We start from the raw sequence: 26,265 nt of genomic DNA on the forward strand, positions 1-26,265 counted from the left end.
TGGGCCTTTTCCCCAAGGTTGTTTTTCAATTTTTATCAAAAAGAAATCAAACTTTCAACTGGTGATAAAGTACTCAGATGCTGCAAGCATGAGATGTCTATTTGAGGTAATACACGATCTTGTTTTCAACGTGATTCCACAATTTATTTTCCTTCAATTAAATTTATATAAAAATTATTATGCTATGAATGATCCCATTCCGTTTCTTTTCTAACTGAAATTCTGTGCAAACTGAAGTTTCTTATTTTCCTCTCATTATTTATTTATTTATCTATCTATTTATTTATTTATTTATTAACGTTTATTCATTTTTGAGACAGAGAGAGACAGAGCATGAACGGGGGAGGGTCAGAGAGAGGGAGACACAGAATCTGAAACGGGCTCCAGGCTCTGAGCTGTCAGCACAGAGCCCGATGCGGGGCTCGAACTCACAGACCGTGAGATCATGACCTGAGCCGAAGTCGGCCACTTAACTCACTGAGCCACCCAGGCACCCCTATTTATTTTTAAATTAAAAAAAATAATAATGTTTATTTTTGAGAGTGAGATAAAGAACAAGCAGGGAGGGGCAGAGGGAGAGAGAGAGGGAGACACAGAATCTGAAGCAGGCTCCAGGCTCTGAGCTGTCAGCACAGAGCCACATTTGTATTTCAGAATAAATGCAACCGGGGCGCCTGGGTGGCTTAGTCGGTTAAGCGTCCGACTTCGGCTCAGGTCACGATCTTGCGGTCCGCGGGTCCGCGGGTTCGAGCCCCGTGTCGGGCTCTGGGCTGACGGCTCAGAGCCTGGAGCCTGCTTCCGATTCTGTGTTTCCCTCTCTCTCTGCCCCTCCCCCATTCATGCTCTGTCTCTCTCTGTCTGAAAAATAAATAAACGTTAAAAAAAAAAAATTAAAAAATAAATAAATAAATGCAACAGTTTGTGTCCACCAGGTAAGTGAGGTAGTTAGTTACTTAACTCCTCAAAGATGCCTATAGTAAATTATAAGCCATGGAGAATTTATACCCTAATAACTGTGAATCAAAATAAAAAAAAGGAGATGGCTTACGCTAATTTGCTAAGCAATTTACAAAATTAATTTGTAACCAAGAACCAACACTAAAAATAAAACCTGTATTATGAATCAAGTAAAACTGGAACTTAGACTGAGCCAGAATTTAATACATCAATACACAATGGCATCCCAAAATTCATTATTTCCCACTTTTCTTGGTGACAACATACTTGAAAACATGCTGATATTTGCCAAATCATTTGTATTCCCATATGGTACTGGGGTCAACATTGACTAGTAGACTCACATTTAAATCTCCCTTTAAATGTTTATTATTTATTTTTGCGAAAAAGAGAGGGAGAGCAGGGAGGGGGAGAGAGGGAGAGGGAGACAGAGGATATACCAAGCTGACTATGCACTGTCAACACAGAGCCTGATACGGGGCTTAAATCCAGGAACCGTGAGATCATGACCTGAGCTGAAACCAGGAGTCGGACTCTTAACCAGCTGAGCCACCCAGGCGCCCCTCCTTTTAATTTATCAGAAAGTTCCAACTGTATCTAACTGAAGAAGTATTCCTCAGTTAAAGATGTGGGAGGAGAACTTGTTGGTATGCTTGTAATGTGTTTGTAATGTAGATACTCTTTTTCTCCCAGCCTCTCCACTCTAACAGTTTATCTTTTGCCTACATTCACGTTCTTTCTTGCACTCATAGATTATGAGTCATTTACAGTTACCTAGTTACTCATAGTAGTTCCTAGTTACGTAGGCAAGAATTTAAACTCAAGCTAATGTAACATAGGTGGTTCTGATATAGTTTTTCAAATGCCCTGCAGAATTTGAATTTTATGACCTCACTCAAGAATATGTCCTAAGCCCATCCCGTTTCCTTTCCTTACCTGGGAAACTGATTCTTTTTTTTAATAACTTATTGTTTGGTCACTTTAAAAATTTTTTTTTATTTTATTTATTTATTTTTTTAAATTTACATCCAAATTAGTTAGCATGTAGTGCAACAATCATTTCAGGAATAGATTCCTTAGTGCCCCCTACCCATTTAGCCCATCACCCCCTCCCACAACCCCTCCCGTAACCCTGTTTATTCTCCATATTTATGAGTCTCTTCTGTTTTGTCCCCCTCCCTGTTTTTATATTATTTTTGTTTCCCTTCCCTTATGTTCATCTGTTCTGTGTCTTAAAGTCCTCATATGAGTGAAGTCATATGATATTTGTCTTTCTCTGACTGACTAATTTCACTTAGCATCATACCCTCCAGTTCCATCCACGTAGTTGCAAATGGCAAGATGCCATTCTTTTTGACGGCTAAGTAATCCTCCATTGTATATATATACCACATTCTCTTTATCTATTCATCCATCGATAGACATTTGGGCTCTTTCCACACTTTGGCTATTGTTGATAGTGCTGCTATAACATGGGGGTGCATGTGTCCCTTTGAAACAGCACACCTGTATCCCTTGGATTGCTTGGTCACTTTTGATGTCATTTTTCTAGTTTATATTCTATTGTCTAAGCTTTGTAATTTTTAAATTGAAATATAATTGGCATACAATATCATATTAGCTTCAGGTGTATATCATAGTGACTTAATATTTTTGAACATTACAAAGTGATCCCCATGTTCTAGTTACTATCTGTCACCATGCAGAGTTCTTGCAATATTATTGACTCTATTTCCTATGTTGTACACTACATCCCCATAACTTATTTATTTTGTAACTGAAAGTTTGTACCTCTTAATCTCCTTCACCTATCTCACCTGCCCCCCCCCATATCTCCCCCATCTAGCAGCCAACAGTTTGTTTCCTGTATCTATAAGTCTGTTTCTGTTTTGCAGACACAACAAAAAAAAATGTTTTTTGTTCCATATATAAGTGAACTCGTTGTGGTATATGTCTTTCTCTGTCATGTTATTTCACTGAGCATAATACCCTCCTGGTCTACTCATGTCACAAACGGCAGGATTTCATTCTTTTATGTGGTTGAGTAATATTCCATATATATATATATATATATATATATATATATATATGGAGTAATAGTCCATATATATATATACATATATATATGTATATATACGTATATATATGTATATATATACGTATATATACATATATATACGTATATATACGTATATATATATATATCTCACACCTTTATTCATTCATCTATCAATGGACACTTAAGTTCCTTCCATATCTTGGCTACAGTAAATACTGCAATGAATATAGGGGTACATATATCTCTTTGAATTGTGGGGTTTTTTTCCAGAAAATACCCCAAAGTGGAATTGATGAGTCATACCGTAGTTGTATTTTTAATATGGTGGGGGGGGGGGACTCCATGTTGACTTCCATAGTGGCTGCACCAATTTACCTTCCCACCAACAGTGTACAAGGATTCTCTTTTTTCTACATCCTTGCCAACATAATTCTTACTTTGTTAGTTTTTCTTTTTGATCATAGCCAATCTGACAGGTGTGAGATGCTATCTCATTGTGGTTTTGATTTGCATTTTCCTGATGATGAGTGATATTGAGCACCTTTTCATGTGCCAGCTGGCCATCTGAGTGTCTTTGGAAAATGTCTATTCGGTCCATTTTTTAATCATTTTTATATTACATTGTGTAAGTTCTTTATGTTTTTTGGATATTAACCCTACAAGATGTATGATTTCCAAAGGTCTCTCATTCAGTAATTTGTCTTTGCATTTCATTGATGGTTTTCTTCACTGTGCAAAAGCTATTTAGTTTGAGTAATGTCATTTGTTTATTTTGGCTTTTCCTTGCCTCTGCTTGAGGAGACTGGTCCAAAAAAAAAAAAAAAATCCAATGTCAAAGAGCTTACTGCCTATGTTTTCTTCTAAGAGTTCTATGGTTTGAGGTATTATAGGTAAGTCTTTTTTTTTTAATTTTTTTTAATGTTTATTTATTTTTGAGACAGAGAGAGACAGAGCATGAACGGGGGAGGGGCAGAGAGAGAGGGAGACACAGAATCTGAAACAGGCTCCAGGCTCTGAGCTGTCAGCACAGAGCCCGACGCGGGGCTCGAACTCACGGACTGTGAGATCATGACCTGAGCCGAAGTCGGACGCTTAATCGACTGAGCCACCCAGGCGCCCCGGTAAGTCTTTAATTCATTTTGAATTTATTTTTGTATATAGCGTAAGCTAGTTGTCCAGTTTCATTCTTTGGCATGTAGCTGTCCAGCTGTTCCAACATCATCTGTTGAAAGACTTGTCTTTTCCCCATTGTACATTCTTATCTCCTTGGTCCTAGATTAATTGGCCATAGAAGCATGGCTTTTGTTTTGGGGCTGTCTATTCGATTCCACTCATCCATGTGTTTTTGTGCCAGAACTTCTCTGTTCGGATTACTACAGGTTGGCAGTGTAGTTCAAAGTCAGGGAGTGTGCCTCCTCCAGCTTTGTTCTTCTTTCTCAAGATTGCTTTGGCTATTTGGGGTCTCTTATGATACCATACAAATAAGATTCTTTGTTCTGGTTCTATGAAAAATGCCATTGTATTCTGATGGAGATTGCATTCAATCTGTAGATTACTTTGAGAAAGCTTTATAATTTAATGCATAATTCTGATCATTTATCAGCGATTCATATTGATAGAACTAGGCTCCTTCTTGGTGGGTCTTTCCTTATTTTCAGGATATTATTGAAGTAAGTGTCTTTTCATGGGTGTTTCTCTTGTAACATTTCTTTATTTTTTTTTAATTTTTTTTAACGTTTTTTATTTTATTTTTGAGACAGAGAGAGAGCATGAATGGGGGAGGGGCAGAGAGAGAGGGAGACACAGAACCAGAAGCAGGCTCCAGGCTCTGAGCCATCAGCCCAGAGCCCGACGCGGGGCTCGAACTCACGGTCCATGAGATCGTGACTGAAGTCACGACGCTGAAGTCGGACGCTTAACCGACTGAGCCACCCAGGCGCCCCTCTTGTAACATTTCTTTAAACCAGAGTTACCATTGTTAATATTTTATAATATTTACACATACAGAGCACATGTATTTGTCTATCTTTTAAGCTGTGTAAATGCTGGCTGGCCTACTGATATCAATCTTTTTAAAGTTGCTTATAACCATCATTTTAGGTATAGGTTATAATAGGTTAATATTTTATAATATTTACACATACAGAGCACATATATTTGTCTATCTTTTAAGCTGTGTAAATGCTGGCTGGCCTACTGATATCAATCTTTTTAAAGTTGCTTATAACCATCATTTTAGGTATAGGTTATCACTTTGTTTGTGATTATTATGTTTGGTTCTTTTTAGTAGAAGCTTCCTGGCTTGTCATGGGAAGCTATGCATCTTGAATCGATGAGGTTCATTTATTCAACAGGTTTTAGTGTCTTTGTTTAATATTTTCAAGATTCTGAAATCTTTTTTTTAATGTTTATTTATATTTGAGAGAGACAGAGAGAGACAGAGCATGAGCAGCGGAGGGGCAGAGAGAGAGGGAGACACAATCTGAAGCAGGCTCCAGAATCTGATCTATCAACAGTGCCCAACACGGAGCTCAAACTCATGAACACTGAGATCATGACCTGAACCAAAGTCAGATGCTTAACAGACTGAGCCACCCAGGCGCCCCACAAAATTCTGTATTCAATAGCATAACAAGTGAGAAGTAAGTGTTGCCTATCTAGGCCTTTCCTTTATCTCTGAAGTGTGATAGTCATTTGTGGGTTTGGGTTTTGGCTTCGTCCAGCAAAATGGAAGATGGCAGAAAGGATTACTCAAGACTCCATGCAAATCAAAAGAGGTGACAGGAAGACTAAGGGAAGTCTCCCGGAGCTGCTCTCAAGCTCCCATATTTATTAAGCATGCATTCAGGGAAACAATGTGCAATACATCATTGGGCTACGTGCCAGAATGAACATATCAAAAATGTGCAGAAAACAAGCTAAGATAGGATAAAATATTCCGTGTGATACCATGGTCTAAAGAATTTATGAGCATACACAAGACTTAACCCCTAGATATACATTAACTAGATGAGAAAAGTGTAGTGTCCCCCCTGGATATACATTAACTAGATAAGCTGTTTTCAGCATGGCCAGAAAGCAGTGTTCTTCTTTGCAATGCATTCCCTATAATCTCCTAATCCACGGTATAGCCATTAGATGTACCACGGTCATTTTTCGGTTCTTTGCTCTATTAAAACTTAGGTTTACTGCAAATCCACTTGATATCAATAAATCCCCTAGAACTACGGACTCCGTCAGCATTCAGAAATGCAAAGGATCCATTCCCACTAATTTCAAACCTGAAAAGGAATAATTAAAATTAGTTTGGGAACCACTGACAGCTGTAATCAAAAATCAAATTAAGATTCAAGTGATCCGGGACATTTTATACAAAACATTCAGCTCCATACTCCCCCATCACTATATGCTATACAAAAATATCTGCTACATTAAAGGAATAGAAGACTGAAGGTAGATACTTAATTATTATAATTATTAGTATAAACTGTAACCTTATTTAAGATAATAAGTAGAAAGGCAGATATACATATAGATATAGATAGACATGGATAAGCCATAGAGGTAGATATAAGTCTATATCTACCTACATTTATCTATCTGTATCTATATCATCTATATATCTATGTCTATATCTATATACATATCTATATCTGTCTACATTTATCTATGTCTATTTCTATCCATCTATCAGGAGAGACTGTGTTTGCTAAATCCAAAGATCTCTAGAGTCTTTTTTTTAAAGCATTTTCTTGGCATGTTTTTAGCTGATGTTCCTTTTTGAAGGTAAGGAATAAGTTTTATATTCATTTGATGCGTTTGACACATACTGAGATAGAACCCAAAGAGACTAATTGCAATCGTCTCTATTCATTTGCTCTGCTGATGATCGATTTTTCCATTTTCTGTAGTAAGTGTAATTTGTCACGTCTCACATATTTTAGTATTTGTTTAATTCATTCCATTGTTTATCTAGAACTTAATGAAATGCTAAGGCAGGAGTACATGGCTACAAGAGAAGAGTCACACAGCCCTTGTTTCCAGGGGCAATAGTACATAAGTGAGAAAGCAACATTCACTCAATAATGGTTACCCAACTAAATAATATTGTTTATGATGGGCATATGGAAAGTTAAAGACAACTATGTGATCACTAATTCTTTAAAACAAAGAGATCTTGTATAAATACAATTAGTTCTCAAAAGGTGCAAGTAATACCTCTGGTTTGGTTTAGAATTTGCAAACGAGCTGGGGCGCCTGGGTGGCTCAGTCAGTTGAGCATCCGGCTTCAGCGCAGGTCATGATCTCACGGTTCGTGAGTTCAAGCCCCGCGTCGGGCTCTGCGCTGACAGCTCAGAGCCTGGAGCCTGTTTCAGATTCTGTGTCTCCCTCTCTCTGACCCTCCCCCGTTCATGCTCTGTCTCTCTCTGTCTCAAAAATAAATAAACGTAAAAAAAAATAGAATTTGCAAATGAGTTGAATTTGCATTATCAAGAGAGGTGTTTATTAGCAAGACTCTGGCAATACAAGTAAAATAAAATAAAATAAAATAAAATAACAAAAAAATTCACTGTGTCATTTATTTATTTATTTACTTTTTAATGTTTATTTATTCTTCAGATAGAGAGAGATAGAAAATGAGCAGGGGAGGAGCAGAGAGAGAAGGAGACACAGAATCCTTAGCAGGCTCCCAGCTCTGAGCTGTCAGCACAGACAGAGCCCAACGGGAGGCTCAAACCACAAACCATGAGATCATGACCCGAGCCAAAGTTGGACGTTTAGCTGATGAGCTACCAGGCTCCCCTCACTGTGTGTCATTTAACAAGGTAGAAGAGATATGGGTTTCTCTAAGGTATGTTTCAATGTGAAAGGGCACATGTTACAGGGTGAACACTAACGAAGGCAGTTGCACGTAACAAATAGAAAGATTTCTTTGTAATAATACAACTTAAAATGGTCTAAATTTGTATACAACACCACCATAAAACCTTTCCTACTAAATTGGAAACTCACCAAGGATTGAATATGGTGCCATTGGTCCACTTCCAAGACTCTCCTTGTTTTCTGTTCAATCCGATCCAGTGCATAGAAGTTCCTGCGTGCTTCCTCAAAAAATTCTTTCACAAAAAGTCAGGGCATTATCTGCTGCTGAATATTTTCGAGCATATTGCTGAACATGCTTCTCACCCCCACTATCCCATCTTTCATGATTGGCCTCCTAATCTACATGCCCTCCTGCTTCTATAGCAACAGGTAGGGATATTGAGATTAGTTTTATCAGCAAGATTTTCACTTTGCTCTTATACTTCCTAAATGTTTGTAAGCAATAGAGTGACTTCCACCAAGTCATTGAAATCTTCTGAGCTACACTCTCTTGGGTCATCTTTAGGGGTGATTTCTATTTCTCATTATTGAGGAGGAAAACATATTTTAATTCCTTTCTTTCAAGTTTGAATGCATAGACCACCAGTATGTTTTAGCTCCAGAGTGAATGACAAAGACCATAAACTGATATGATGCTATGTCTGTTTGGATAACAAAATTGGGAGGTGAGCACTTTCTGTAGGAACCGGCACAGAATGTTCTCTAAGGGTGACAGAGAACTAATGCTTCTATTTTGTTTTGTCCACAGGTCCTTTCTCAAAAACTAGAGGAGGGATTTCAGGGGGAAAGAGTTTAATGGACAGTATAAGTACTGTTAAAATGGGAAAACTCAGTCATAAACTACAGTTGATCCTTGAACAACGGCACCATGCACTTGAGAATCCAAGTGTAACTCTTTTTTCAATTTTATTTTTTTATGTATGTATTTGTTTAATTTTAGAGATAGAGCATGAGCAAGGGAGGGCCAGAGGGAGAGAGAGAAAGAGAGAGAATCTTAAGCAGGCTCTATGTTCAGCACAGAGCCCAATGCTTGGCTTGATCTCATGACCCTGGGATCATGACCTGAGCTGAAATCAAGAGACTGTTGCTCAACCGACTGAGCCACCCAGGCACCCCCAAGTATAACCCTTGATTCCCCCAAACTTAACTGCTAATGGCTTACCTTTGACAGAAAGTCTTGCTGCTAATGGAAACAACTGACACATTTCGTATGCTACATACATTATGTAATTTTTTTTATAACAAACTAGAGAAAGGAACTGTTATTAAAAAAATCATAAGGAAGAGAAAATACACTTTCAGTGCCCTACTGTAATGACTGAAAATAATTTGCATGTAAGTGGACCTGTATAGTTCAAACCTGTGTTGTTCAAGGGTCAACTGTCCTTTGAGTAGATACCAGAATAAGAATATTATTGCTATTGTATGCTTTCTCATATAATCAGAAATCAAACTAACTTCTGGATGAATATGATTTATTGCAACAAAATATATTGAGTGATGGATTTAGTTTCTCTGCTCTTAGCTCCTTGGTATTGGACCACAAACTCTTTAGTCAACTTTCTTTATAAACAAACCCTTTTCCTCACTCAGTGCTCGCGCAGCCCAAGTTTCCCTTCCTTTGCCCTCTTTCACTTCTATTCATTGTCTCATTTTCTTCAAACTGTGCTATTTCCTTCAGATCCTTATCCTAAATTCCAAGAGCCATATCTTTTTTATTTGTTTTAATTTTTCCAGGCTATTCTCGGCAGAATAAAAATGTAAAAGTATTAAAACAATCTATTTAATAATCTAAAAACATTAAATAAAGACATTTAGCTATATAAACAATATGCATTGTGATTAAGGACCTAGCATGACTAGCTAATTTGTGTGGGTTCAAATCCCAGTTCACCAAGTTATGGCTCTGTGACAAAGGCTATGTTACACAACATCTCTGTGCCTCACTTTCTTCATCTTTAAAATAGGGGTACTTACGTATTTACTTCATAGACCAGGATTGAAGATCGCATGAGTTTTTATAGTTATAGTGCTTAGAACACTGTCTGGTATATATCATCATAGAGTATTCACTTTTATCATTTTAATTCTCTCTTAGTAACACTTAAGCACTGAAACGATTGAGAAATTTCTCCTTTTCTTACCATATCCTCTCGTGTATCAATATGAGCAAGTTCTGATCCCTGCGAACTGCAGAATCTTTTGCTGGCTGTCCAATTTTTGGTATCACTGGAAAAATAGAAACACTTTTTTCTTAATCCAATCCATTCATCCTCACATGCCATAGTTTGGGAACACTTTGAAAGTTTTGTTGCTGAAAGAAAGAAAGAAAGAAAGAAAGAAAGAAAGAATCAAAAAATAAGTTAAAGAGAGTTTCTATTCATTCTGATGAATCAGTTTCACTTTTACCCCCACAGTTTGCAGTCTCTAAAATTAAATTCACTCATGGAATGATGGATGAATTCAGTCCTTGCTGTCTGTAAAGAAAACCATTCAAGGATTGAGCAGTCCATAGTTCATCTGATTTCCCTGGCTTCTACTCTGAAGAATGGAACTACCAGCCTCTCATAGTCTATATTGACGTCCTCCCAAAATAATGCATAAAATTTAGCACTCGACAGAGACCTAGAGACATGAATACCATTTCGGTCTCACGGACCAGGGTAATAAAGGAAGGCTTGTCTTTCCTTACAGAAATGAATGGTCCTAGACATAAAAGGACATCCAAGACAGGGAAGTAAAACTCACCATAAATGACAACAAATCACTGAAATATGAGTTAGTAAAAATTTTTTCTCCTTCACCAATATTCAGTGCCAAAGAAGCTGGAATAATGGTGAATTTATTTCTGTACAGAATGTTTTGAGAATTTTATGTTTCAAGGTTTTAGGTAAGTGATGAGTAATCAGAAAAGGATAAAGTCCCTGCCCTCCAAATGTTTGAATAAGTTAATGTAACTAGCAAAGAACCAAGTAAATGTTTAAATGTCAGGCCAAATCCAAAGCCTTCTCTCCTCACTTTGCCATTAATTTTTTTTTGTTGTTGTTTTTTGTTTTGGTAATACTTAGAGGCAGATTCAGGCTACCACAGATAGGTAATGAAATATATTGTGTTTTAATTTTTTTAAATAATCAATTAATGAATGAATGTAAAGACTTCTTATAGAAACACTTCTCTATAAATATATTAACTGTCAGATAATTAGATACCAGTAACATTGCACTCCCAGGACTCTAATAGTGACAGAAAGCTATACAAAAAAAGAATATCAGCACTCTTGTGAATGACAAAGAAAACAAGAATAAAGAGTGCTAAGTGTTACTGTTTTTTTTATGTTTTTATTTTAGAGAGAAAGTGTGAGCAGGGGAGAGGGACAGAGGGAGAGAGAGAGAAACTTAAGCAGGCCCCACAATCAGCAGAGTCCAATGCAGGGCTTGATCCCATGACCCTGGGATCATGACCTCAGACAAAATCAAGAGTTGAATGCCCAACAAACTGAGCCACCCAGGTGCCCCAAGGGTGCTGTTACTTTAACTTAAGTCCTAAATTAAGTGCTGTATTAAGCAAAGCGTACAATGGAAAATCAAGTTCTGAGACTATTAAGTCACTGCTCAGGAATTTAAAAATCTACCTTTGACTTATTTTCACAAAACGAACCGACAGTGTCCAGAAGAAAATTGTGAAAATCTTCATTTTCACAAAGCTGCTCCAACAGAGAAAATCTTGCAACAAATCACTTGTGCCATTATGACATTTTTTTTTACATCATAAATGTTTCCTAGAACAACTGTTAGTAATATAACTTAATCTTGATCCAAAAGAAATTAGAGCAAAGAAATATAGAAGTTATATAGACAATATTGCATGGTGGTTAAAATATCAGGAATTAGAACCAGACAGACAAGAGTCTCCATTCTGGCTCTGGAATTTGTCATTTGTGAGAGGCAGCTCATTCACTCTGGCTTCTATTTCTGTGCCTGTAAATGGGTTTCATAATTATACTTATGTCATGGCCTTGTGAGAATTAAATAAAAATAATAAGCATAGTGTATGTAATATTCGTTCTTTTTTAAACAAAAAATTTTGAGAGAGAGAAACAATGAGTGGGGAAGGGGCAGAGAGAGGGGAAGAGAGAGGATCCCAAGCAAGGTCCACAATGTCAGTGCAGAACCCAATGTGGAGCTCAAACTCATGAAACCGTGAGATCATGACCTGAGCAGAAACCAAAAAGTCAGAGGTTCATCTGACTGAGCCACCCAGGTGTCACTAATATTGGTTCTTTAACTTGCACAAAGTACTCTCAATTTAAAAAACAGGACTATTATGAGGACTTTAAGAGACAAAACAGGTGAACATAAGGGAAGGGAAACGAAAGTAATATAAAAACAGGGAGGGGGACAAAACAGAAGAGACTCATAAATATGGAGAACAAACGGAGGGTTACTGGAGGGGTTGTGGGAGGGGGGATGGGCTAAATGGGTAAGGGGCACTGAGGAATCTACTCCCGAAATCACGGTTGCACTATATGCTAATTTGGATGTAAATATTAAAAGATAAAAAACAAACAAACAAACATTGGGAAAAGAACATGACTATTGGTGTTGTTATCTGGCGGTCATTTGAGAATTTATAATTATCTTACTCAAAGACTAAGAACTAGGGGCGCCTGGGTGGCTCAGTCGGTTGGGCGTCCAACTTCGGCTCAGGTCAGGATCTCGCGGTCCGTGAGTTCGAGCCCCGCTCGGGCTCTGGGCTGATGGCTCAGAGCCTGGAGCCTGCTTCCGATTCTGTGTCTCCCTCTCTCTCTGCCCCTCCCCCATTCATGCTCTGTCTCTCTCTGTCTCAAAAATAAATAAAACGTTAAAAAAAAAAAAGACTAAGAACTATAATTCAAGACGATGACTGTACTTTGAGATTAAGATGACTGTATTGTGATATTTAGAATATTTAGTTTTTTTTTGTTTTTTCTTAAGTGATCTCTACACCCAACATGGAGCTCAAATTCATAACCCTGAGATTAAGGGTCACATGCTCTATTGACCGAGCCAGCCAGGTGACCCTATTTAATTTTTTTAATTCACTTTTTTAGCTAAGGTATGGTCATATATTAGTTTCAGGTGTACAACATAGTGATCTGACAGTTTTATACATTAGAAAATGCTCACTGTGAAAAATGCAGTTATCATTGGTCACCTTCCAAGTTATTATGATATTCTTCACTATATTCCCTATGCTGTACTTTTAATCTCCATGATTATTTATTTTATAACTAAGAAGTCTGTACCTCTTAATACCCTTCACCTATTTTGCTCATTCCTTGAACTCCCTCCATCTGGCAAGCAACCACTAGGTTGTTCTCTGTATTTTTTGAGTTTGTGTCTGTTTTTGTTTGCTTATTTTATTTTTTAGATTCTGCATATAAGTGAAATAATACGGTATTTGTCTTTCTCTGGCCTACTTCACTTCTCATAACACCCTCTAAGTCCATCCTTGTCATCATCATGGGGAGATTTCATTCTTTTTATGGCTGAATAATATCCCATTATGTATATATGTCACGTCTTCTTTATTTATTCACTGACAAATGATATATCCAATAAGGAGTTAATATCCAAAATATAGGAATAACTCATAACACCAAAAAAAGCCAAATAATCCAATTTAAAAATAAACAGGGGACCTAAATAGACCTTTTTTCCAGGGAAGATGTGCAGATGACTAACAGACATGTGACAAAATGCTCAACATCACTAATCATCAGGGAAATGTAAATCAAAACCACAATGGAATATCACCTCTCCTAGTCAGAACGGATAGCACGAAGAAAAGACTCAACAGTATTTTTTTCTAAGTTTCTTTATTTTGAGAGGAGGGGAGGGGGAGAGAGAGAGAGATGGAAAGAGAGAATCCCAAACAGGCTCCAGGCTGTCAAAGCAGAGCCTGGTGTGGGGCTCGGTCTCATGACCATGAGATCATGACCTGAGCCCAAACCAAGAGTCGGATGCTTAGCTAACTGAGCCACCCAGATGCCCCAAGAGCATTTTTGAGAAAGGCAAGGGATATGGTAAAACCTGCCAAACTGGTAGGAATCTGAGGACTTGTCTCTACAAGACCTTTTTATTACTCCAGGACTGAGAAATCCAAGATTAAGTCTGAGATATGTTTGGCCCTACTGCATGGAGAAGCATAGACAATTTATGAGCTAAGCTACTCACCTAGTATGGCAATGGCCAGTATGAGCGAGAGATACATACAAAGGTGTAACATCCAGCCTTTTTTCAATTTGTGAGCTGCAAAACAAATAAACGTCTATTGTAAAATGTCCAGAGAAACCTAGCCTGAATATTTATTTTCGTTTATCCCTCTTTATACTAATCAATTTAAAAACTCTCATTAAAAGCATCTACATCTGAAAGTAATAAAGGATACAATGACCTTGTAAAGTGCAAAGAAGAGAAGTGCCAAAGACCGCTGTAGCTGTTCAGATGGGGCATCAGCAGTGGAGAGATCACTTAGACTTGGTGGAAGGAGGGAGGAAATGCAAGGTTATTTCAAAAGGTAGAAATAGTGTGAATGGTGGATGGTAATCAAGAAAGTCCAAGGTTCAACAAAAGGGCTATGATCAGACAAGTGGCTATAAAAGACAACATAAATCAACAAAATCAAAGATAGGGGAGAAAGGACAGTCATAGGATCATATGACAGTAGAAAAATTAAGATAAATGTTTTTATTTATTCTGTAAGCAGTAGGGAGAAATTTAATGCATTTAAGCAAGGAAATGTCAAGATAAAAGCAGTAATTTGTGGTGAGCAGAATGAATTAGAGAGGCGATTTGGCATTCATGGAAATGTTAAGAGATTAAAACAAACAGTAATACTTTTAGTAGTGATCTTCTCTGACACTTACTTAGCAAATGTAGAAACAATCTGGAAAGAATGTTTTTCACTCACATGCATTTAAATATCAGGAAAAAGGATTTGGGGAGTCAGGAAGATCATGGCAGAAGTGGGAGAGCCACAGGCTCCTCTCATTTCACAAACACAAGTAGAAAACTGTCAAATTAAGGGCGCCTGGGTGGCTCAGTCGGTTAAGCTGCCGACTTCGGCTCAGGTCATGATCTCACCGTCCTTGAGTTCGAGCCCTGCGTCGGGCTCTGTGCTGACAGCTCAGAGCCTGGAGCCTGTTTCAGATTCTGTGTCTCCCTCTCTCTGACCCTCCCCCGTTCATGCTCTGTCTGTCTCTGTCTCAAAAATAAATAAACGTTAAAAAAAAAAAGTTTAAAAAAGAAAACTGTCAAATTGTCCTAAATACCTTAGAAGTTGACCTGAAGACTGACAAAACAAACTCCACAAGTAAAGGGAGAGAAGAGGCCACACTGAAGAAGGTGGGAAGATATGTTTTAAGGGAGAAATAGATGGAGGGTGCTATGGAGGGGAGGGAGTACTGGTCACAGGAAAGGGAGGGAGAGAGAGGGGAACACATAGGAGAATGCACAAGGAGAACATCTCCCCAAAGACATTGGCTTGGAAAATGAGAGGGGCTGAATTTCATCAGTTCTTGCAACCAGTGGGGCTTAAAGCCTGGGTTTTTAAAGGTAGGGAGGCTTGGTGGGAATAGAGCCTTGAGGGCACTGCACTGCTCCTGGTGACAAGGCAGGCAGACAATCTGGAGGAAGACAATGTTGAAACTGTGATTGCAAGAATGCCGGGGCACACAAAGGGGAGATTATTTACACTTCTCAGAACTCATTACTGAGAGTCAACATTCATAGGAACAAAGATGCTGGTGTGTGCCCCTCCCACCCCCCCAGCCCCTCAGCATAAAGACAGAGCCATCTGCAAGAAACAATGCAATGCCAACATTGTCCGTCTGACTTATTTACATCAAGTCCCACACCCCTGAACTCTGGCAGGACTGCCCTTCCTAGTCATGCTTGCATCAGTCCCAGGGCACTGGTCCCCTCCTATAGAAGATCAGCACAAATGCCTGCCCAGACCGCATCTCCTGACCAGAGAGTTCTGCAGGGCCTCCGTTCTGGTGCGGGTGGTGACAAGTCTCATTTCACAGCAGACTAGAGCACACATAGTTAAAACTCACCACATTCAGGCCAGCGACCAAGCACTGCCCACAGTAGGCAAGGAGAGCCCCTGCAAAACACAACAGCAGAGCACATGCGGCACAAACCAGGGATCCTCCCTGAAGCATCAGGCCCTGGACATTACATGACTCCTTCTTCATAAAGCCACTACTTTGAGGAGCAGGAGACATGACTGGCTTTTCGAACACAAAGAAGAAAGCAGAGACTTAGACAAAATGCCAAATGAAAGAACAAGGTAAGGCCACTGCCAGACATCTAAGTGAAACAGATATAAGTAACATGCTTGATACAGAATTTAAAGCAACAACTATAACAATATTCAACTGGATTTGAGAAGAAAAAAAAAAAAAAGGAAGACATCAGTGGGACCCTTGCCACAGAAATCAAAGAGTCAAAAAAGTATCAGAGATGAAGAGTGCAATACGCAAGATTGGACACAGGCTTGATTCAATGAACAGCAGGCTGGAAGAAGCAGAGGACTGAATTAGTGACCTAGAAGACAAAATAATGGAAAATAATGAAGTTGAACAATAGCGAGAAAGAGAATTATGGAAAATGAGAATAGACTTAGGGAACTCAGTGACTCCATCAAAAGTAATATCATTTGTATTATAGGAGTCCCAGAGAAGAGAGAACAGATGGCATAAAACTTATTTGAAGAGATAACAGCTAAAAACTTCCTTAATCTGGGGAAGGAAACAGACATCCAGATCTAGGAGGCACAGAGAAATCCCATCAAAATTAACAAAAGGCCAACAACAAAGCCCATTGTAATTAAACTTGCAAAATACAGTGCAAAGAAAAAATCTTAAAAGCACCAAGACAAAAGAAGTCCTTAACTTACAAGGGAAGAACCTTAAGGCTAGATTCAGATCTCTCCAGGAGAAACTTGGAAGCCAGAAAGGAAGGGCATGATACGTTCCACATGCTGACTAGGAAAAATCTGCAACCAAGAATACTCTATCCAGCAAGGCTATCATTTGGAATAGGAGAGATAAGGATTTCCCAGATACACAAAAACTAAAGGAGTTCATGACCACAAACCAGCCCTGCAAGAAATACTAAAGCGGACTCTTTAAATGCAAAGGAGAGACCAAAAGTGACAAAGACAAGAAAGGATCAGAAAAAATCTCTAGAAACAATTACAAAACAAGCAATAAAATGGCAATAAATACATATCTATCAATAATTATTTTGAATATAAATAGACTAAATGCTTCCAAAGTATATAAAGAACTTATATAACTCAAAACCAAAAAAAAAAAAAAAACCCTAATAATCCATTTTAAAAATGGACAGAAGACATGAATAGACATTTTCCCAAAGAAGACGTCCAGATGGCAAACGGACACATGAAAAGATGCTCAGCATCAATGATCCCCGGGGGAATGCAAATCAAAACTGCAATGAGATATCACCTCACTCTGTCAGAACGTGCTAAAATGAATAACACAGGAAACAGCAGGTGTTGGCGAGGATGCAGAGGAAGGGGACCCCTCTTACGCGGTTGGCGGGAATGCAAGATGGCACAGCCACTCTGGAAAACAGTATGGAGGTTCCTCAACAAGTTAAAAATAGAGCTACCTCATGATCCAGCGATTGTACTGCTAGCCATTTACTTAAAGAGTACGAAAATACTAATTCAAAGGGGTATACCCACCCCAATGTTTATGGCAGCATTATCTATAATAGTAAAATTATGGACACAGTCAGCAGTTGCTGAATGGATAAAGAAGAGGTAGTGTGTATCTCTTCTCACACACGCACACACACACGCACACACACACACACACGCACACACACACGTATGTATATACATGTACATACATATATAGTGGCATAAAAAGAATGAAAGCTATTTATTTATTTGTTTTTTATTTTTTATTAAAAATTTTTTTTTACATTTATTTATTTATTTATTTTTTCAACTTTTTTTTAAATTTATTTTTGGGACAGAGAGAGACAGAGCATGAACGGGGGAGGGGCAGAGAGAGAGGGAGACACAGAATCGGAAACAGGCTCCAGGCTCCGAGCCATCAGCCCAGAGCCTGACGCGGGGCTCGAACTCACGGACCACGAGATCGTGACCTGGCTGAAGTCGGATGCTTAACCGACTGCGCCACCCAGGCGCTCCTACATTTATTTATTTTTGAGAGACAGAAAGAGCCAGAGCGCAAGTGGGGGCGGGGCGGAGAGAGAAGGGGACACAGAATCGGAAGCAGGCTCCAGGCTCGGAGGTTTCACCCACTGAGCCACCCAGGCACCCCTCGGCTGGGCTTTTCAACAAAAAGATTAATAAGGGAAAAACAAGGTACTGACCCATCACATGGGAGAAGCCAAAACGAAGAGGAAATCCAAGGGGATTTTAGAAAGCCAGCCTACTTAGCATCTTCCACAATGAACAATACTTTTGGAGAGAAGTAACAGCAGAAGGAAAAGCAGGTTGAGTCTTCTTCCAAAGGTGGCGCTCTGTGGGAAGCTAATGGAGTACAGTTTGCTTTCCAGGGGCTAATAAGAATTGGTGTAGTGAAAGGAGAATTTATATCTTTAGGTGGAAAAGGTGGAGTAGGGTGAGTTTCTCTCCTGTTCATTGCTTCCTGATTGCTTTCGGTTCAGAATATTTTTTATGTCAAAGAGACATATTTGGGGGTACGCATTCTGGTTTCCTTCAGTTTCATGATCACAGTAAAAGGGGAAAGGTGTCTTTTTAAAAAACTGCTTATTTATTTATTTCTGAGAGAAAGAGAGAGAAAGAGCACAAGTGGAGGATGAGCAAAGACAGAGATAAAATCCCAAGCGGGCTCCGTGCTGCCAGGGAGGGCCGGAAGCGGGGCTCGATCTCATGCACCGTGAGACCATGATCTGAGCTGAATTTAAGAGTTGGTTGCTGAACCCAGGTACACAGGTGCCCTTTCCACATTTACTTTAATTATTTCTTTTTTCACGTTTCGTTTTGGCATTTTATCTTTCCCCAAAATCCATTGATCCTGTTATCTAAGTTGATAAATGCATGGGTATTTCACTTTGTTAGGACTGCCTTAATGAAGCACCACAGACTGGGTGGCTTAAGCAACAGATATTTATTGTGTCACATTTCTGGAGGCTGGAAGTCTGAAACTAAGGTGTTGGTGGGGTTGGTTCTTTGTGGGGGCTGTAAGGAAAGGGTCTGTTCTAGGCTTTTTTTTTTTTTTTTTTGGCTTACAGTTATCACTATGTTGATAGGGCATTATCCCTGTATGTGAGTCTATCTCCAAATTTCCCCTTTTAATAAGGACATCAGTCATAATGGATTGGGGTCCACCCCCACTGACTTCATTTTAATTTAGTAAAGACTTGATCTCCAAATGAGATCACAGTCTGAGATACTGGGGGTTTGTACGCCAACCTATGAGTTTGTGGGGGGCAGAATTCAACCTGTAACAACTGATGAATCATTTTCAAAATATTTCATTAAATTTTAATATTTATGGTTTTTAAATGTTTATTTGTGAGAGAGAGATAGAGAGAGCAGGGGATGGGGTAGAGAGGGAGGGAGAGAGAGCATCCCAGGCAACTCGGTGCTGTCTGTGTAGAGTCTGACTCTGGGCTTGAACCCACGAACTGTAAGATCATGACCTGAGCTGAAATCAAGACTCAGATGCTTAATTGCCTGAGACATCCAGGCACCCCCTAATACCAATTTTAATTTTGTGTTTGGCTCTCTCTTTTTTGTTATTTTTTAACTTTTATTCATGTTTTTGAGAGACAGAGGCAGTGAAAGTAGGGAAAGATCAGAGAGAGAGGGAGACACAGAATCCGAAGGAGGCTCTAGGCTCTGAGTTGTCAGCACAGAGCCCGACGTGGGGCTCGAACTCACGGACCATGAGATCATGACCTGAGCCGAATGGATGCTTAACCAACTGAGCCATCCAGGCACCCCATAATTCTGTGTTTGGCTTTCTTTAATTTATCCTCCATTTCATCTCTCTCTCTCTCTCTCTCTCTCTCTCTCTCTCTCTGTGTGTGTCTCTCTCTCTCCATCTCTCTCTCCTTCTCAGATCCTCCTTCTCTTACTCTCTTGAGTTGGCATTTCTACTTGCATTTCATATTGCTCAGCTTTTCTTTTGTATTTTCCATTTTGTTTTCTTTTCTACTGCGTTTTAGACTAATTCATTCTTAATGGCATCAATTCTACTGATCAACTACAAAATGTCCTTTATTTCAAATATATTTCCATGCTTAATATTTCCACTTGGTTTTCCCAATCTTGTTGAGTGTTTTTATTATGTTTTAATTCTCATAATAACTCTTCGAGTTTTCTTCTTGGAATATTCTAGGAATTATTGTGTTTTAGAGGGGTTACCTTTTTCAGGTCCCCAGCTACTTTACATGTTCTCCAGGCATCAGTGACCTCATATAGTATCATGACTGAAGGCCAATGTTTTAATTTGAGGAGACCTCATGACCTTGGAGTGCAAGACTGTGAGTTATAAACACAACAGACTACTGTCGGCAGCCCCTTTCTGTTTCTACCTCACAGGAAAGCTTCTCTGGTCCAGAATTCAACCTTAAAGGCTATGAAAAAAGCAGTACTTGGAGAAGGCCATCTTTTTACATTATAATCCCAATCCATGGGGTTTGTGAGGAGAGGAAATAGAGGAATTAATAGAATAAGGTTCCTGGCTAGCCTGCAAGGGTACTATATTAAAATGCAATCTAACCAAATTATAAACATATACATTCCAGACACCAGATATCCAAAATATAGGAAGCAGACACTGACAGAATTTTCAAAATGATTCTGAATTGTAGATCGCTGGACATCAGTGTTACAAAAATAAATAAATAAAATGTAATACATTTGGCCAAATAAATCAGTCAGCTTTGTATGATCACCGATCTGTTTAACGAGGGTAAAGAGAAAGATTCCTATCGCTGCACAATGGAAAGAGTTAAGATATGAAGGATTCTGATGAGGTTACTGGAAGAAGATGAGGACAGCAGACTGCAGAAATCTCGTCCCGGTATGGACATGCAAGAATGAGGGAAAACAAAACTTCGGCTGTTAATTCATATTAACAACGAATTATGTTTCAATGCATGTTCTCTCTGAATTCAGAGTCTATCCAATTACATATTAACAGTCTTTTTGTTAGATTCACATGGCCGTTGGGAGAGCATCCCTTCTACATGTGCCATATCTATGTTAAAGATCACTAATTAGAAGATAATCAGGGATATGAAGGTAGCATGGGAGAGTGCTTAAGATTTCAGTTTATTGCTTCATCCATCTGTGTGTAAGGCCAAATATGCATAAGTGTGTATATATATGCAGAGTTACCTTTTCCTAAGCACTGAATACTTATCGGGCAATGAACTAGATACTCTTCACGGAAAACCTGACTCATTCCTCATAACAACGTCTGTGAGACAAGATGAATTATCCTTATTTTATAAATGCAGACACTGATGCTCAGAGAGATTAATAATTTCATCCGAGGTCATTGCAGTACTATAAAAAAAAATCACTTATTTGTACTTAGTATTTTCGGTCCTCTGGCTTTTTAATCATTCTTGTGCCCTACTTCTTTTTGTATTTTTCTTGTTTGATTTTGTTTCCTGTGAATTCATTTCAGGAGACGAGTCGCAATCATTTTAAAATTTTTACATCTGAAAATTTGCTCAAACATCTGCTAGACTGGGTGAAAAACCTGAATTAAAACCCCTTTATGCACGTGAAGAAGTTGCACTATTCTCTTTACGCAGCTGCTGTCGCTGATGAGAAACTTACCATCCAGAGGAGGATTTTCGGTTTCTTAGGGTTCATCCGGTTTGTGTGTTTTCCTTCTCTTTGAAGGCTTCCAAGATTTCCTCTTTGTACTTGATGTTTTGAAATTCAGTAGCAGTTACCAAATTACCAAAAACATCCTTTTAATCTTTCTGCTCATCACTGTGCATGCTTTTTCCAATTTGAGGAGCATAGGTTTCTTCTGTTATGATACTTTTTCTTCTGCTACTGCTAAAAATAACCCCGGCCCTTTATACTTCACTCTTTCTGGTACTCCTTTGCATACCATGCCCCCAAACTTTCTACTTATCACTTACATTTATTGTTGTGCTATTTTTCTTTTTTAATGCTTATTTTTGAGAGAGAGAGAGAGAGACAAAGTGTGAGTGGGGGAGGGGCAGAGAGAGAGGGAGACGCAGAATCTGAAGCAAGTTCCAGGCTCTGGGTTGTCAGCACAGTGAGCTGAAACTCACTAACCTTGAGATCATGATCTGAGCCGAAATCGGACGCTTGACCAGCTAAGCCATCCACGTGTCCCACTATTTTTCTTTCTCTCTTTTTTATTAAATTTATTTTGAGAGAGAGGGTGGGTGGGGAATCCCAAGCAGACTCTACAGGGTCAGTGCAGAGCCCAACGAGGAGCTCCAACTCAGGAACCGTGAGTCATGACCTGAGCCGAAATCAAGTTAATCTGAGGATTAACTGACTGAGCCACCCAGGCGCCCCTGTTTTGTTAGTTTTCAATGATATCAAAGAGAATTATTCAGTGTCATAAGGACACAAATTCTATCTGATAAGAAAAATTAGTCATTCTATTAGCAATCCATTCTTGAACAAATTCCTTAGTGGATGAGACAATGGCAATCCTCAGGTATCTGCTTTCACCCTTAAAAAAATAACTGAGGAAAGTTCGGAGGTAGGAGAAAGACAGAGATTTGGGAAATCAACATAAGGGACTGCTAGAAAGCCCTTTGGAGATCTAAGGCTAGTTTATACCTGTAAGAAATCAACATAAGGGACTGCTAGAAAGCCCTTTGGAGATCTAAGGCTAGTTTATACCTGTAAGCATTGTGTGTGTGCATGAGTGTGCACGAATGCTAAGAGTGATAAGGCTCAGGGCTTGCATTTGGGAGATACAGCAGCGTGAGGCTACAAAAAAGAAAATATGTTCAAGGCAAGTTTTGGATTTCTGCTTTTGCTTCCTTCCCTCTGGCCTTCGGACAATTATTACATTTTCTGGTGCTCAAGAAATCACCCAGGCCTCCCGAGTGTGCGTGATGAGTGCTCAAAAGCCATGTTGAAAAGAAAAGACTGAATTTATTTTATTGTGGTAAAAAACAAAATAAAATTTAGCCTTTGACCTGCTTTTAAGTGAATAATACATTGCATTTGCTAAAGACACTTCTAATTAAAATTGCTCAGAATTAAAACAGATCGCTTTGCAAGATAGAGATGTTATCACTACAAGTATTCTGGCGTAGAAATTTCTGCTAGAAATGTCACACGAAGTGAGAAATTTTATAAGTGACTACTGAAGTCTCCTCACTTTTAAGATTACTAGATTTGTTTATTAAGAGACTCGCTGGATAGCTGCTATTGGAATTCATACCGGTAAACTGCAGAAATGATTTGTTTCTCTTCACTGTCTTTTTCATTAAGTTTTGAAAGGTTTCCTATTCCGATCATGTAATTTGGCAAAACGGTTCACTCATGTTGTCTAACAGAAACCCTATCAATTGTCGTGAATGGTGGCGTTTTGTTTCGTTTCATTGTGCCTCATTGTCATTTGTTAGTTTGCCTGTTTGCATTTCAATCCAGTTAAAATTAGCATAATTTTTAGGCTCAGTCAATCCTTACACTTCAAAAGCCCTTTTCAGCCCTAATAAGTATCTTCAAGCCATCTTCCAGATTTTCTCAACTTTTATCCAGATGATGTTGGGGAAACAATAAAGACACTGGACACTGAACGATTCTGAAAATCCACCTGACCCAAGCACAAACATTTAGAAATATCTTCACTCACTTTAGCAAGACATCAGCTACTTCAATCCATCCATGGTCTGTGCTAGTTTAGAGAGTGAATGCAATCTCCGTTACAGGATTGGGCAAAACTGTGGCAAATAACTTTTCTCTGTTGTAAGAGTACATTAAAAAAAAACCTTTTTATTGGGATATAATGCACACACCATAAAATTCACCCCAAATATTTTCATTCTCACAAGCTTATGCTCACTCTCTTACAGATACAAAACTCCACACATTCTCCCCAATCTTGCATTACTTTACAGAGCTGTTTCCTCTACCTCATAAACTTGAGTAGTTTTCCTCCCTTAGGAAAGAGTTCGGCATTTTTAGACTGTCCTGTATTTTGTTTTTTATTGATTTTCCCTTCATTCTCCGTCACCCAAGGAAACTTACTTTTCCTGCATATCCGGTTACCATGCCTCGCATCACGCAGCTCTGGGATGATCATGACATCTGTGATTGATCCAGATCAACAGGAGAGAACTAGAAGGCTACCTCCATACATCGCTAACAAAGAAAAAGAATCAGCAGGCTTTTACATCCAACTGTAGTGGAAAAATTGGCAATGCTCATTTGAACCAAGGAGAAGTGGTATGAGTAAACTGTCAAACCAGTTCAGACCAGAGATAAAAATAGACAGATTCATTAGGATAAGTGGGAAGTTGACTCATCCATAATAAGCAAAGGAGTGTCATGAAATTGGCAAAATCTTTTTGTCCTTAATAAAAATATCCTATGTGGCGTATTGAGTGGAACACATGGAAAATAATATCCATCGCCTTATAGCACTCTATATTTCTTTGTTGGAATTATCTCATTTCTCATCTTTATAGAAAGCCAAATCATTAATAGTAATTACCTACACCCACACATTATTCAGTCTATATGGGTTCAAATGCAGTTATTACTTGTGTGACATTTAGAAAGCTATTTAAACTCCGATGCTCAGTTCTCCCTTCTGTAAAATTGAGAGCAAAATTCTACTTACCTGTAGGAATGTTACAGTGATCAAATGAGGTTATACATGGAGAATGCTTACAATAATCATTGCCTGGCATTATGCCTGGCATTTTTCTTTCTTTCTTTTTCTTTCTTCCTTTTCTTTCTCTTTTTCTTTCTTTCTTTCTTTTTCTTTCTTTCTCTTTCTTTCTTTCTTTCTTTCTCTTTCTCTTCCTTCCCTTCTTTTCTTTCTTTCTTTCTTTCTTTCTTTCTTTCTTTCTTCTTTCTTTCTTTCTCTCTTTATCATTTATCATCTATTTCTATCTATCCATTATCTATCTATCTATCCATCTATTATCTATCTATCTATCTATCTATCTATCATCTATTTCTATCTACCCATCCATACACACACACACACACATTCTGGTATGTGTATCAGTTTAAAACCTACTTATGAATTATAGCATATGTATGAACTAAAATAGAACTATATATTCCTTGAAGATTTTGTGTATGAAGCTGTATTATGTTTTTAAAAATTTATACCTTGAAGTCATTCACTGGTTGGAGCACTGATCCACTTACTGGTTAGAGTCAGTATGCTTCTCTGGATTTGTTATATAAATTTGCCCAATTATGACAACCAAAATGTGTGCCTGTCTCAGCTCTCTGTGCAGAGCCATTCCTGTGTTCATTCCTGTAAGATTAAGAAGCTTATCTACAGACCCTAGCAGACATCCCCTCAGTTTTATTTAATCACGCTGGAGGCTTGAATACCTTCAGCATGGTTGGTCCATGCCTTCTGGACTTCTGGAAAGAGCCATTTTTGGCATCACGAAGACCTGATTCTAATCTTGGGTCCAGAATTTGCTAGTTGTTTTGGCTACTGGAAAGTTACAAGAACTCCCTTCATTGGCTTCCTTTATAGGTCTTGTGGAAACACATACTTTCCTCATTTTGCTTGGAAGGCTATTACATGAGATGGCATAAAGTATACTGGACACAGAAAGGACATGGTAGACATTCAGTGAACTTGAACAACTTTTCTCCCCTTACATGCTCCCTTTCAACCTTGCACACACATATATTAAAGCACCTCACATTTTGCTTTGCAATTACTGTTTCTTTTTCTCCTCCCAGCCTGACAGAGGCAATTGAGTAGTTTAACAAAACCTACAAATAATCTAAGCTTTCATTTGCTCATTTGTTTAAGAAAAATTTAAGAAAATTTCTTCTGAGAATATTTCATCACTCATTGCGTTTGTAAATGTAAAAGGAAAGAAAATATAGACTAAAATAGTAAGATGTGCACAGATTTATAATGAAAACTAGAATGTTTTTTTAATATATGAAATTTATTGTCAAATTGGTTTCCATACAACACCCAGTGCTCATCCCAAAAGGTGCCCTCCTCAATACCCATCACCCTCCCTCCCCTTCCTCCCACCCCCCATCAACCCTCTGAAAACTAGAATGTTGACCCTCTCCCTCTGCCCCTCAGGTTCCTATTTAAATATGATCTGGGATCTAGG

The 26,265-nt window shown here is 38.6% G+C and overlaps 1 protein-coding gene across 1 annotated transcript; it reads right to left on the reverse strand.

Moving 5' to 3' along the window:
* Positions 1–5,865: 5,865 nt before the first annotated feature.
* Positions 5,866–24,849, reverse strand: CLEC2A (C-type lectin domain family 2 member A). Its single transcript, XM_042993675.1, is given in 7 exon segments — positions 5,866–6,297; positions 8,030–8,133; positions 10,045–10,214; positions 14,116–14,190; positions 21,770–21,811; positions 21,814–21,858; positions 24,780–24,849. Coding segments are annotated over 7 exon segments (615 nt in total). The 3' UTR covers positions 5,866–6,188.
* Between the last annotated feature and the right edge of the window lie 1,416 nt (positions 24,850–26,265).

This window comes from Panthera tigris, chromosome B4 (assembly GCF_018350195.1).
Source record: "Panthera tigris isolate Pti1 chromosome B4, P.tigris_Pti1_mat1.1, whole genome shotgun sequence".
Lineage (NCBI taxonomy): Eukaryota > Metazoa > Chordata > Mammalia > Carnivora > Felidae > Panthera > Panthera tigris.